At 38.8% G+C, this 15,053-nt stretch overlaps 1 protein-coding gene across 4 annotated transcripts in view; it reads left to right on the plus strand.

The window, feature by feature from the left end:
- Positions 1-15,053, plus strand: part of LOC134639660 (stromal membrane-associated protein 1-like) — a 145,618-nt gene that overhangs the window by 25,519 nt on the left and 105,046 nt on the right. For all 4 annotated transcript variants that reach the window (XM_063490968.1, XM_063490969.1, XM_063490970.1 and 1 more), the window contains exon 4: positions 4,846-4,921. In XM_063490968.1, coding sequence (XP_063347038.1) covers positions 4,846-4,921 — 76 coding nt within the window. The remainder of the gene's footprint in view (positions 1-4,845; positions 4,922-15,053) is intronic.

Consider the following 15,053-nt stretch of genomic DNA (forward strand, 5'->3'; position numbering starts at 1 on the left):
CACTTTTGCATCTTTCCGCACATTTAACCGGGACATATCGAGCAGTTTGTGTTTATACGCAGAGCTGTAACAGCGCTTTCCAGCTTGCCCTTTTCCAAGATACAAGACAAGACAGCTGTGTGGTTAACACACCAGCATATGTTCATATTTCCACCAGCAGACCAAAATAAATAATCTCCCTGTTTGAAATGCTCCTCTAATACCCTATCTTGTATCTGGCAGGCCCATTTGTGCGGGTGGTCATCATTCTTCACTCTTTTGAAGTCCATTAGTTGCTCTGACAGCATCGCCGCTGGCTGAAAGCAGCAGATAACAGACCCAGGATTAGAGGAGCTCGCGCCTGAATGTGGGTGTTTCTGTGTGTACTCCTCTGTTTATACTCACGCAGCTTCTCAGCCCTGCTGTTTACTGTGCTTATGTATGTAAATGACGAAATGGACTTTGAGTCCTGTCACTGTATTTTGTGTGTGTGTGTGTGTGTGTGTGTGTGTGTGTGTGTGTGTGTGTGTGTGTGTGTGTGTGTGTGTGTGTGTGTGTGTGTGTGTGTGTGTGTGTGTTTGAATGCATTAATATTCATACATGCAGGCGTGTTTTACACAAGTATGGACTAAAATGGGATTCGAGATTAATGTTGTCTTAGAAAATGTTTTAAATACTGTTTTAAATAAAAATACCAGTAATACAGCAGTACTTTATCAAGTTAGTCACATTTGAACATGTGCTTTTACTTTAAATGTTTTAATTTTAGAACAGCTTTTTTGTTAGTTATCAATGTGGAAAAAAACCTGAATTATATGAAACTAACAGGTGCATCAAATGTGTAATTTGTAGTGATTTTTGTAGTATTAGGTTTTGAAATTGAAAATAGAAATTGAAACAGCATGTCGGTAGCGCAGATGAGATTTTTCTGTTGATACTTGGTAAAACAGTCCCCAGTATTACAGTGTTATAAATATGAAATGAATTTAATTGTGACCCAGACTTTGATTTTATGTCAAAGAACAGCAGTCGCCCTTATGTCAGAATCCCTGCCCCCTTTGGTGTGTTTTATCGGTCTTTCATGAGATTTGTGGTCACGTGTGCCTAACCACCGTGTCATCAGGCCACACATTTATCCACTACAGCCGTGAGTGCCATGGGTGGTATCTCAGTGCGGCATCCTAGTTCTGCTCTGCTGTTTCTAGTCAACAGTAATAAATAAGCAGTGTGTTTGAGATGCAGCCACAGCAGGCTGCCTCTTCCAGCCTATCTAGCAGCTCCACTCGTGCGGGTGGTCATCATTTTTCAATCTTCTAAAGTCTTTTACTTGATCCGACAGAAGCGTCACTGCTGAAATAGGCAGATAAGAACATCAGGATTTGCGGCACAGCAGCACGCAGTTGTGTTGGTTTGTGTGTTTAGGGAAAGATAGAGTGGGGTTGATTGTTTGTGTATCCTTACTTATCTCACTGTCGTGTGCGTGTTTTTCCTTTGACATTGTTGGGTTTCTTAGTGTAAATGTGCTCTCCTATTACCTCAGTTGTTCATGTGACCCCCTTTTTATCTGGGAAAAGTTTGCTGATCCATCAAATGGAGTGAACATTATAAGTCATGTCACTAGCAGCGTGTGGCAAAGAATCAAAATCCATGTCTAGACCGAGCGTCTTTTATTAAACTTCCTGGTGATCATGAAATGGAGAGACGAGCATAGCACACATGGAAATCAGACATGTTAATAGTTTGTTTTTTCATTTTTTTGCCCTTTTTAAAAGAGAAACATTATAACTATGCCCAAAAGTGATACATTCTAGCAAATTGGAAAAGTGGAAGAAAATGGATGGATGGCTAAATTGTATATACATTTAAATACTGTATGTGTTTCAAACATAATATTCAGTACTGTGCAAAAGTCTCGAGTCAACCCTTAATTCTTTTTATAGTTTGCTTCTAATCAGCCGACTTTTTAAGATGGTGTTGAGGCATCTTTTTCAGGCTGTTTTTTTTTTTTTTTTTTTTTTCACTCATTTTCAGTCCAGACCGTGTACCTGACCATGTTCAAATAAATGTTTTTTTTCTTAGTTTGTTTGTTTGTTAAGCCACTTAAAAGTGACCTGTTAATCATTCGAGCATAAAACTGGACCCAGGATGAACCACTGTTGTATCTACACAGAACAGACAACCTGGCAGAGAACCGATTTTACATTTGTCTGTCACCAAAATGCAAAATTTGTTCCCATTTCTTTGGCTGATTTTATGAAAACTGTTAAAGACAACATCTACTATATACAGAGGAGATCAGGAGAGAGACCAACAGCTGTCTGATTCATTCAGGTGTCCGACTCCAAGTAACTGAAATCCTCTGCAGTATTACACTGTCTATTATTCTCCTGACATACAGCCTTCTGTTCATGGCCCAAACGTTTAACTGCCAATTGTCAGCAAAGGGGACTTTTCAAATATCTTAGCCCAAACCTTGTGTTCCTGCCCCAGAAGTGGTTAAAGACTTGTCATCTGAGGCCACTACTAGAAAGCCTTCTTGACATAACTTTTACTGATTTGGAGTCTTGTGTTCTTCATTTAGTAAACACTTTTTTGATGAATTTGCTTCCCTTCAGCTCTCAGTCAACAAATGTTCAGGCATTGATCTTCTAATAGTGCGCTCACTTTAGATCTGCCTCATTGTGTTTAGGATACAATTGATCCAGTTTCTGCTGGGCCCTTTTACAAACACTCAGTCTAATCAGGATTTAAAGCTGACAAAGCCCCTCTTCAGTCTTTCTGACACTTTCACTTAGTTGTGATGCTGTAATTTCTCGTCAGTCCTACTTGTTGGGCAAAATTCTGCTGCAGACTTTAGCGAACGCATCATTTCAAACAGGTGGGCAATGCAGTAAATATGAAATCCCTTAATTTACATCAACAATCCTCTGACAAATTGATTAAATCAAGCAATCGCATAATTGTTTTTACCTTTACACAAAGTGTTCAACATAGTTACTACTGCTAATCTCCCAATGTGATGTCAGATTTAGGGATAATGTTCAATATAAAAGAATAAAAGTGATCAGTATTATTGTTCTTAGATGTGACGCTTTTGTCACCTGGCCTCTCATCTCACATATTTCTAAGGGGCAAAAGTGTACAAACCTTTGCTTTCAATGTAAGTTGTAGCAAAAACTGCAGCTAGGGTCTCTGGTAATAAAATCTTCTGTACAGAACAACAGAACACCTTGAACTCGTCAGGATTTCTTGAAGTGATGATTTTGGTTAATGTTCTGGAATCTTCCAGAACATTAACTTTAGTCTTTTTTGACCTTTTTTGCATGACTCGCTTTCTCTTAAGATTCACCTCACAGATATGTGTCTCGCTGTTTTCCTTTAGAACTTGCGGATATAGTTAAAACATTAACTGTTCCTTCCCTGATGACTAGCTGTCCCTGCACAAATACAGCACACAGGTTGAATCTGTTATACTTCTGTCGCCTCTGAGTTTTATAACATAGATAAGGTTCTTATGCTGCAATGAACTGTTTTCTGATTGTCATATGAATCAAAAAGTTCTGTTTTGGTCAAAAAAAAAACCTTTTAACAGCCTCCTTGTGATTTTCACTGTCTTGTTGTTTAGTGTTATCCCAATGGTGGTCCCATGAGCATGGCTGTTGGGCATTGTATAGCTTGACTGTTACTTGCTCTTGGAGGGAGCAAGTCTTGCTTGTAGCTTAGTTTTGTACACTTTAGAGATGATTCCTGAACCTATAAAGATGGTTCTGTATTCCGGTATACCCAGTGTGCCCAGGTCAGTTGTTGCTTAACCTTCAGATTGTTGTAGAAATGTTTTTGTAGCATCATGAGCAACATCAGCTCTTTTTCTGAAGCCAATGTAGCCTTGTTTCTTCAGGCAACGAGTCTTTCTGAAATATATGTTGTGAAGACCAGATTTAAGAGATTGCTGTTCAAGAAGTAAAGTACAGCCGATTATCATCCCACTAATTGAAAACAGCAGATATAATTACATCTTATTATTGATTGCTCATCACTGAGGTTGACATTTTCCCAGTACATAAATTCTGTCAAATATTTCATTTTAATTTTATCTAACAGGATTCTATTTTTCTTTTAGCACATTGGGATGATCAGAATGTAGAAATGTAGAAAATCTAAACGTTTCCTCTATCACTGAAACGTTGAATGTTGTGCTTCTGACAAATATAGACACAATTGTCTGTAGCATGCATTGGCACTGGCATCATTACTGATGCTGGTCTATGTTAAGATTTTTTTTTTAATTGCTCACTCCCACAATCATCCACTTAACCTTGTTTCAAGGCTCTACATCAGCGTCTGCTTTTGATCCTGACACACATGCTGTAATTCTGGCAGCCTCTTGAGGCCATTGTCAATTAAAGATAAACATAAAGCTTTTGAACATCACACATTATCTACATTTCTAATCTCTTCAGTGTATTTGAGTTGACAACTATTCCACAGAATACATATCTTAAAGCTTATGAGTGCATGTTGTGAAAGTTTTTTCAAGAAGCAAGTTTAACCAACTATCTTGAAATATCCTTGGATCCTTATTTTGGGGGATTATTAAATATTATTTAACAAAATCTCAGTTTCAGTAGTTGCTGGAACTTAAAACGTGTATGCATGCGATTTAAGAAAACAAAACAAAAACAAGGATTGAAAAGGCTTTTTCTTCCCCTGCAAGTTTTACTACTACTCCCACCTTTGCTGTGCAGAATTCCCGTGTACATTCGGTGCATGCCGTTTCTCTGTGATGCGTCTCGTGTGGTGTGTGTGTAAGTATTGTCCATTTGGATACCTTTGTGCACAGCTTCAGTCCTTAACCCCGACCTTCAGAGCAGTGGAAGTCTTTATCCGGGACAAGTATGAGAGGAAAAAGTACTACAACAAAGAGGCTTTGGCCACAGCTCAAGTGAGTATCAACAACTGTTTGTGAGTGTATGTTATTGTTGTGGTTCCATGCAGCGCTGCCACGGTTGGAGGCGATTTCATGTAACCTCAGTGTGAGTGGTTGCTTGGCGGCTCTTTGATTGCCAGGATGTGCTTAAGACAGAAGCAACATAAATGTAAAATGATGGCTTTTCTGTCCCTTGAGCTTTGCTTTTTTGGGGGGGGGGGAAACCTACCATTTTTCCCTCTTTTTTTAAAAAAAAAAAAAAGCTTTAACAGTAGCAAACACTGCATGCCAAAGTTTTCTTTAATCATGAAATTGGAATTTTTTCCCATCCCTTGCCTTTCCTGAGAAACCAATGATTTCTGAAAGGCTAAAACCTGCAACAAATAGTGTTTGGCAGCTGCCGTGTTTAAAATGTGTTACTCATAATGCTTGGCATCTTTTCCTCGCACAAGACTTGTTGAATGCCTTCCAGTAGGATCCTCAGTTTCTTTCAGTGCACTTATCTTTCACTCATCCAGCCTGAAAAATTAGTTGGGTTTTTTTTGTTTTTTTAACTGCCACTGACCTTTTGTGCACTTTAATCTGTTGTAAAAATGATGTTTGCTAAGCAAAAAAATCCTTTTAAACTCAAACAATAGTTGTGCTGGATCCAATACAAAGAGTTGCTGCACACAGTTAGAGAATAACCTTTCAAAAACACTGTTATCTTCTCATACAGGTCTTTATCAGTAAGTAGATATCTGTGTTTATGTGTGTGTGTGTGTGTGTGTGTGTGTGTGGATCAGTGTGTGTGTCAGTGTCAAGACTGAAGCTCTGTGTGGGTGAAGGGAGAAAAAGGACATGATGGTGTAGGTGTGTTTGTGGGCGGATGGGTGCACATATCCTTGTCTTGTTTCCACAGAGGTATCAGAGGTGCGTGCATCTCTGCATGTTTCAGTGAGTGGGCTGTTTCTGTACTGTGAGTTACTCCGTGAAGGGCGGTGTGAAACTCCACAGAAATTGGTGTGATGCAGTCAGACTGTGTGTCTGTGTTCACATATGTATCACCTTGTATACTCCCAAAAAGGACAATGACAAAAAAATGGAGACAACTGGCAGTTGGACTCGATGCTGTCGGCTGTTATTATCCATAAACAACAGCCGCACTGTCTACATGCTTTCTGCAAAGTTAGATTCACTTCTACAAATAAAACTCCAGTATTGGACATACGAATTGTTAGGCTAACTTGTAACTAGCCATCTTTAGCAATTTAGCAACAGAAATAATCTCATAATTTTTGGACAGATTTGAATTAGCTAGTTAATGCTAGCTTACATGTCATGGTTTAGTGAAACACTAAAATTGGGCTTTTCTTAACATCGATGCTTTTCATAGGCTCATGTTTTATGTTAGAATCTGACCAAAGTTGGATTTTAAGCAGAAATACCTGCCAAAATGTCAAAGTGTGCTAGAGTTTATATAAAAGCTTCAAATGGTGGTGACATAATGTATTACCTTTGATATATTGTATTTAACAAACTGGGTAACTTTCATCGATCAGCCTTTTCAAAGGCTATCCTCCTCCTCCTGATGTATTTTGGTACTGAAGTAAGTATAATCTCAAATAACTTTAATTTCACTGGCTATTCAAAACAGCCCTAGAGCATGATGCTACCACTACCATGCTTGACACTGGATATAGTGTTCTTAGGTTTGAAAACACACAATAAGTTATATGTTTGTTTGAACTGATGATTTTGGAATCTGCAGTTGCTCAAAGAGACCCTCCCAACTTGTGTAAATCTACAATTCTCCTTCTTAGATACTCACTGAGTTCCTTGGAGTTTGCCATTGTTCTGAGTATTGGTCAGTTAAATTAGTGCTGTGAAACAAATCCTGTCTATGTCGGCAAAGAGAAATGCCCGTTTGTTGTCAGTTATAATTACTAACAAGAAGCTAATAATCCATTTCCTTGTTAAGTTAAAGACATTGTAGAACGTTCAGCACCACTTATTCAAAGATCTAAGTCAGTGTATGTTTTTATTTGACCTTGTGTGGATTAGAGAAAATCCAGTTCAAACTGTACAATCAATCTGCACTGAAAAAGAAATCATCAACAGCTCCATGACAATTTGTGCTGGTAAGTGTATGCATGTAAACTTTGGACCACAACTGAATACTGTATATAATCTATATTCAATACTGATGCTCATTTGGGAAACGCAAAGACATTAGATACTTTTCAAACTTCAGCAACTTCTACCAGCATGCTATGTATGAGGTGTTTGTGTCGATATTCTGTGTTTGGTTGTCTTCAGCGGTGTTGCTTTGCATTATGGCCAAATATCTACACTTTAGTCTCGTCTGTCCAAAGGATGAGATTTATGGGGTTGTAAACAAACCAAATGAGTATATGTTTTTTTTATAGGTTTGGCTTGGAGTTGTGCGGGGTGCGGGAAGAGAATTTGTGTTGTATCACTACTGAAGGTTTCCTGCACTATTCTCACACTGGCACAGACATTACATGCACTTTGTAGTAGAGAGCTCAGAAGGTTAAACTACCTGATCCAATGAACGACTTTAAAACTTTAGATCAGATTAAATCTGACATTTGCTGGTTCACATGCAGCGCTGTCAGGGAATGTCTAGAAAAATTCAGGCGTGCTGAGCCTATGTGATGAAAGCTTTACAGCTGAGGCCAGTGAACTATTACTGCATGAGCTTTTTTGTTAAATTTTTAAGCCAATAGGTGAGAGGTGTAAAACAATGAAAGATGGAATATTAGACTAATAGATGCAGTCTGTCAAGGAAGTTTGACAACTACCTAACTGAAGAACTGCCACCTGGTTTTTGGATAAGCTCCATTTTTAAGGATCTGAATGATCTTTCGCAACAAAATAGTTTCTTTATTATATCAGCTAATTCATTTTTTTTGTTCTAGAACTCTTTTAGAGTAGATTTACATGATTCACATTTTTGAGTAATCCTTTTTTAACTTATGCCGGGCCTTGATACCTTCAGTTTAGAGTGCCCCCTTACTGATTTTCCATTTTTGTGTTTACATGTGTTATCTTTGTCTAATATTTACATTTGTTTGACAATCTGAAGCATTTAAGTCTGTCAAACATATAAAAATGGGAAATCAAGAAGGGGGCGAATGCTTTTTTTTACACCACTGTATCTATTAAATGTGCTTTTTTAGCTCCTTTCCTGCCTCCTTTTAAGCCAACTTTCTTTTGATTGGCTGCCTGTTTGAACAGCAGATGGGCGGGGCTTCTGAGCTCATAGTCAGAGCTGTGCGCCTGACATGACCATATTAGTTAAATCATTGACAGTAGACAAAGTCTGTGAAACTGTATGGTCGATTAGATCAGTCTGATCTAATCGATCTTAACTCTGAGCTTTGCCTCACAGGCAGTACTTGCAGATATGCTCACCTCTTTATTTAAAATTGAGCCCTGTCTAAAACAAAATAGACAAAAACAGAGAATCTGACAATTGTGGTGGACTGTGTGGAATTCAGAAGGATGCAATCTTTGCTGCAACAGCATCACATCCATCACCTGCAGATTTCAGCTGCCAACGCCACCCAGCATGCTGTTTAAAATACATAGATAAATAAAAACAATAATAATAATACAGTGTGATGATGCAACTGCAGTGACAGAATGACACAAAATGTTTCTTGGTGCTGTGTGTCCAATCCATAAATCAAACCAGTGGATGCCTTAAAGTCATTCCAATACACGAGCACACATGTGCATACGCCAACTGTAGCTCAGGGTTACTGTATCCCGCCCTCTCCTCTTCGTTCTCCATCTGCGCGAAACTGCTTAAAGTGATAATGAGTTGTTTTTAATAATTAATTTGCATATAAAAGCCAAGCCGTCTGCGTGGGTGGCAGAAACAGATCCTAGATCACAGTCTGGCTGCTGGCAATGCTTCAGAGAAAGCCAGAGACAACACAGAGTGTGTGAGAGAGAGGCAAGAGGCGAGTGGGACAAAGGGGGGAAAAAATGCATAAACTGAGAAACAGAAGCGAATGAGGGAAACTTAGACATTGCAATGGAATAAATATGCACCAGAGGAAGCCTGCTGTGAACAAGCCAGTGTGAATTAAAACACTGCTTGGTTTTTATATTTCAGAGTGTTTCCTTTGTGCTGAAACTTTTTGTTCATTTTGTCTGCCTGCTGTCAGATTGAAGCCTCGCTAGTTTAAGTGAAGAGCGTTTTTGTAACGATTGAAATTGCATTGTGTCATTTCTGTAATGTTATTATTACATCACAGTATTGACTTGAGGGCTTTGTATTTACAGATAAACACGCTGTGAAGACGAAGGTTGCTTTCCTCTGACAAATGTAAGCCTCATGTTGGCAGACATGAGGATGAGCACAGCAGCTGATGCTGTTCCACTTGTTTATGTGCCTTCTATCAGGCAAGGGACAAACTCAAGCTCAATACAGAACAAGCCAGCCATGATTTTTTTATTTTTCTGTATATTAAAGGAGGTTGCTGTCCTGTTTCCAGATATGTAAGCATATAAGCTATGCTGCCGTGTATTTTGAGAAGGAAGAGGCTTTCCCCAGGCAGCCCTTCCAAACAAGCCATTCTTGATTGTACTGTCATGAACTTTTAACATTTAACATGCTGACTGAATCAGAGATGTGGCTCTCGAGTTTTTTGCAATTTCTCTGAGAATGTATGATCTGACCTTGGGGTGAATTTTCTGGGAAGATTGTGGCATTGTGTTGACACATACCTGGATATTGCAGACCAGCAAAGTGCCAGATTTTCTGCTTTTATTGAGGTCGTCACACTTGTTCCTGATCATCTATTCATGTTAGCTGCAGTTCGCTTATACTTATATGCTTATATTGGCTTATACTGCACACACATACACTGTGTGCACAATTATTAGGCAAGTTGTATTTTTGAGCATTAATTTCATTATGGATCAAGGACAGTCAATCCTAAATGTTAATGAACCTAAACCCGAATGTTAAAGAATGTAAAAGTGAGGTTTTGTCTTTCAGAGAATATATTTATTAGTGTGCAGAATTATTATGCAATAAAAACAAACATTTTCCCATCTCACTAGTTTATTTGCAAATGTTAAAGTGAGAATAGTAAAACAACTCAAAATGTACATATAAACATTTCTGACATGTCAAAATAAAAAAAAAAATGAATAAAAAAAATTAAAGAATCAGTGACCAATATCACCACCCTTCTTTTCAATAAGTGTCACAAGCCTTCCATTCATGGAGTCTGTCAGTTTCTTGAGCTGATGACGATCAACTTTTTGTGCAGCAGCAACCACAGCCTCCCAGACACTGTTCAGAGAGGTGTACTGTTTCCCTACACTGTAAATCTCCCGTTTAAGCAAGGCCCACAGGTTCTCACGGGTTTAGGCCTTGAGAGTTCAAGAGTCACTCTTATCTCATCAGTCTATAAAACCTTTGAAAAATCTGTCTTCAAATATTTCTTGACCCAGTCTTCACGTTTCAACTTGTGTGTTTTAACTGTTTACTCAGTGGAATCTGGTGGCTTTGAGACCAAGAAAGTGACTTCAGTAGTTGTCATAAAGGGCTGTCTGGTGTGTGTGTGTTGCTGACCCTATCCACAGCTTTAGCTTTAACCTTCCTGTTAGCAGCGTGCTGTGGCTCTGTCCTTCACATTAAGTTGTGAGCAGTGAGGGACATTAATAAATTGTAGCTTAATGCTTAATAGTTATCTATTTGTAACATCTCAAGTGGAGAAAATTCTGACTTGTGAACTTGGAAGGTGGTCTGTTCTTCCAGGAGGCTAAAGGAATAGTAAGTGACTTAACTTATGTCAGAACTTTACAAACATGTTTGACTTCAAAAGTACAAAAACCTTTGTCCTTGAGTTCATTATTAAAGTCTCCTGTTTGAACAACTGCGTTTCCCTATTTGAAGCCAGATCTTCTGTTAGCAAGAGATGTGATACAACAGCTTCTTACCATTTCTGAAAGTCTGAGAGGGGGAAAAAGAGATTGTGTAATGTCAAACAGCCTTGTTGATGCTTGCAAGTCCTACTGCTTGAAGTTCTGGGTTTTTTTTAAAAACTTCTTTAGAAAGCCAGTAAAAAGAGAACTTGATAGAGTGCAGCGGTCTTTTGTCATCTCTTGCTTTTGCATGCTCATGAATGCATGCATGCTTTTTCCCCTGCCCATGTAGCATGCTCTCATTGTTCTGCTGTGAGTAAATTAGTTGGATTGTGTTTGTGTATAAACCACAAATAATTTCAGTGTTACTGGAATCAACAATCCATCAAAGTGCATCTTGCAAACCCTCGGTGATGAGCCCAGTGATTGGCCTAAAAATGTCACAAGAGAGCAGCACGGTCGCCTTGGAGGAAGGCTGCTGATTTTTAACCTTATTTGCCTGTGTTAGTCATGAGTGTCCTCCCTGCAGTGTCCACAGTACTTACCAATGTTGTGCATGTTCTAGCAGCCAGCTGTGGCAACCTAGTTAACTTCTGCCATGCTCTGACATGTTATTTTCTGACGTCAGTGGCTAGCAGATGAGCTACGGGGAAGGTTAGACAGAGGTCGCTTTAAGTTTGTTTGTTTTTTTGGTTCAGGAGAACAACACAGATTTCTCATTTTGTGAAAAGGATGGGTTGACAATTACATTAGATTGCAGCTTACATTGCAGCTACTTGTTGTGCAATTTAAATAAGTCACTTTTACCTTTTCATTTAGCCAGCATACAGTAGACATTAAATCCACCTGAAGCAGAGATTGACCCGCTATTAAGGGTTTGATCTTCTCTGAAAATGATCCTTAACAACAGAGCTAACATCCTGGGGGACTTTGTTCCAGGCAGACAAACAGCTGCTTATTAACCAACCAGAATAAGTGGTGGCGGATGAGAAGCAGAGGACAACGGACAGCAGTTGCTATAGATGTGGCTGTTAGTAACATCAGAAATATGTAGAAGGTGACATTCAAAGTAGTCCCAAGGGTCCCAGTGGTCATAGCAGCAGTAGGAACTGCAACCCCCAAACAGGAAGAGTGGCTCCAGCATGACATCAGGAGTCTGTGTCCAGTAGCGTGCGGCCCCAGAATCGACTATGACACGAGAGCAGAACTAATATGGGAATTATTTTAAAAGACAGTTTTTTCCCCATTTATGTTTGTCACACTTTGTTTCAGATGATCAAAGAGTTGTAAATATTAGACAAAGATAACACATGTAAACACAAAATGCAGTTTCTAAATGAATATGTTTATTATTAAGGTGGACAAATCGAAACCTACATGGCCCTGTATTTTATTTCAGCATTAAAATATGGTTATGGTAGTGTGATGGTCTGGGGCTGTTTTGCTGCCTTAGCACCTGGGAGACCTGCTGTGGTGAATGGAACCACAATTTCTGCTGTCTATCAAAACATCCTGAAGGAGAATGTCCAGACATCTGTTTGAGCTCAAACACACTTGGATTCTGCAGCAGGACAATGATCCAAAACGCACCAACAAGTCACCTCTGATTGGATTAAGAAAAACACACAGGACCGTGTAGATTTCGATTTGTTTCCCCTTAGTGATAAACACTCTAATTTAGAAACTGCATTTTGTGTCTGAAGCATTTAATTGAAATCAGGAAGGGGACAAACACTTTTTCACAAAACTGTAGATACTTTTTATTTGGTGATTTAAAACCAAATATGTCCATCCATCCATCAATCCATGTATCTTCCACTTATCTGGGGCCAGGTTGCAGGGGCAGCAGCCTAAGCAGTTGGGTCCTGCGTTGGGTCTACCTTGGGGCCTCATCCCAGTAGGACATAACCAGAGCACCTCACCTAGGAGAGATCCTAGTCAGATACCTGCACCACCTTAACTGGCTTCTTTAGCGTGGAGTGGCAGCAGTTCTTCTCTGAGCCCCTCTCGAAAGACTGAATTATTCACTCAGTCTCTCAGGGAGACGCCAGCAAACCTGGCTTTAAAATCTAATATTCCAGTATATTGGTCCAGTATACTTGGATCAGCTGGTTGTTGTGTTTTGTGGCATTCCAAGCATGTGCGTTGCCAGCAAGGAAGTTGCAAAGGGACCTGGTGGACAGACTATGCAACATCAACACTCATAACATGGCTGAAGAATGTTTCTCATGTTTCTTCTTTACTTTTTACATTTTTATTTATCAGTATTTCTAAATGCAGACAGTTATATATTGAGAAATGGCTAATATCAGCCAAAAAATATTGGACTGCAGGTAACTCTGAGCTCCATATGATACTGCATAAACTCAGTTTCCTCAGATTTTGTTGTCACAACTCTTTTCTGTTTATTTCATGTTAACATGATTTAATTGAACAAAAATCGTGTAATTCTTGAATCTTGAAAAATTGCACCACACTCAGGAACTATTTTTGCTACTGATTAATTGTCGACTGTCAGACTTTTAATTCTCACACTGAAAATGCTACATACAGATGAATAAAATCAACTTTCTGTAATTTAGTTCTTTTAGTTCCAAAGTGGGAGTTTTCTCACTGTAAAGACTTGAGTTTATTTTTGACTGTATGCTCTGTGTTCTTGAACTTCACCTGAATTGTTCAGTTTTTGGTAGTATTTCCGCTATTTATTTTCTACAAAAAATAATTGGTTTATAAGTCTACTGTATAGAATTTAGGGGAGTGTCATGGTCAAAATTGAGTATACTATTTTAATATATTAGTGATTACATCCACTAATTAAATTACTTGAAAACAGGTCACTCCCTTACAGCTTTCTAGCTTTTTCTCCATTGTCCAACCTCAGTACCCCTACCAAAAAATAGTTTTCTAGTTGGTATTCAGTTGGTTGCCGTTTGCGATCTTACTTCTAGGTGCTTGGTTCTTTAAATACTAATTAGCAAAATTAACAGGATGGTGAACCTGTGTAACTTTATTCAGTATTACATCAGGTTTCAATATGATATAGGGATGCAATGATGGTTGCATTCTCCAAGCCATGATCCAAAGAAATTACTGTGTCTATTTATTCAAATCATGGAAATTAAAAAAAGAAAAAACCCCACATCAGCTCTTATCATCAGCAGTACCAAGCTAGCAGTGTTAGCCTTGAAAGCTGGGTATCTGCTGCTTTATTTATTTTTATTTTTTTTTTTTTCTTCATGTGTTTCCTCACATGATTTAATGATCCTTCCTGCTCCAAGAACCTGCAACGTCTCTGCTCATGAAAGCATGATTCAATTCATGGTTATAAATAATCATCCTGATATTTGCCTGCTTGATGTTAGCTAGGTTCAAGATCGTCTGTGAACCTATGCACACACTACACTGTAGTTTTAAGACATTTATCATCTCAACCTTTTAAACCCACAGTCTGGTTCAAGAGACTGTTCTCAGACCAGTTAAATACTGAAGCTTGTCACTTGCATTACTTCAGCTCTTTTTGCTGAGAGAAAACACAATTCAATGCAACACTTTAAAAACACTTGAGGACCCTAATGGTGAGTTGAGTCTCGTGTGATGCTTCTTGAATGTGTGTGACAGATAATTGCAGCACTTAAAAAAACAGCATGTACACTCAAGCCATGTTTACTGCGGCTCACTAAATAGCTCAGTATAAAAAAATGACACGTTAGGCGGTGCTCGAATATCGACCGTTGCAAAGATTTGCCAAGCACTTCAAAAGTGAACAGTTAGGTAACACTCTCATTCATATGATTTGATGTCCACAACTTTTGTCTAGTCTGAAAGCTGTTATCTCTTTGAGCTAGAACACCTGTTTATTCTCAGTGCACTGGTTATTATAAGGCAAAGTCTCTAAAATGAGAGAAAGAAAATCCCAACTGAGTTCATGCTGAACTCTGAGCAAGTATTTGGTGACTGGGGGGAGGAAAAACTCCCTGCAGAGCCAAGCTTAGAACACTTTCTAGTTTCTTTCAGGTTAGTTTCAGAATATTGACAAAAATGCAGAAAAAACACATCCCTATACCTCATTTTTAAAGCCAGTGTGATGTACAGAGCTGTAGTGGGATAAAGTTATCCCATGAGCCATACCATGAGGATATGGGAAAGAGTTGTTGAAGCTAGGTGAAGAAGAGAGGTGACCATCAGTGAGCAGCAGTATGGCTTCGTGCAGGGAAGATTACTACTGATGTGATGTTTGCTTTGAGAGATGGAGAAGGTC

The sequence above is a fragment of the Pelmatolapia mariae genome, linkage group LG13 (genome assembly GCF_036321145.2).
Source record: "Pelmatolapia mariae isolate MD_Pm_ZW linkage group LG13, Pm_UMD_F_2, whole genome shotgun sequence".
NCBI classification, from domain to species: Eukaryota; Metazoa; Chordata; class Actinopteri; order Cichliformes; family Cichlidae; genus Pelmatolapia; species Pelmatolapia mariae.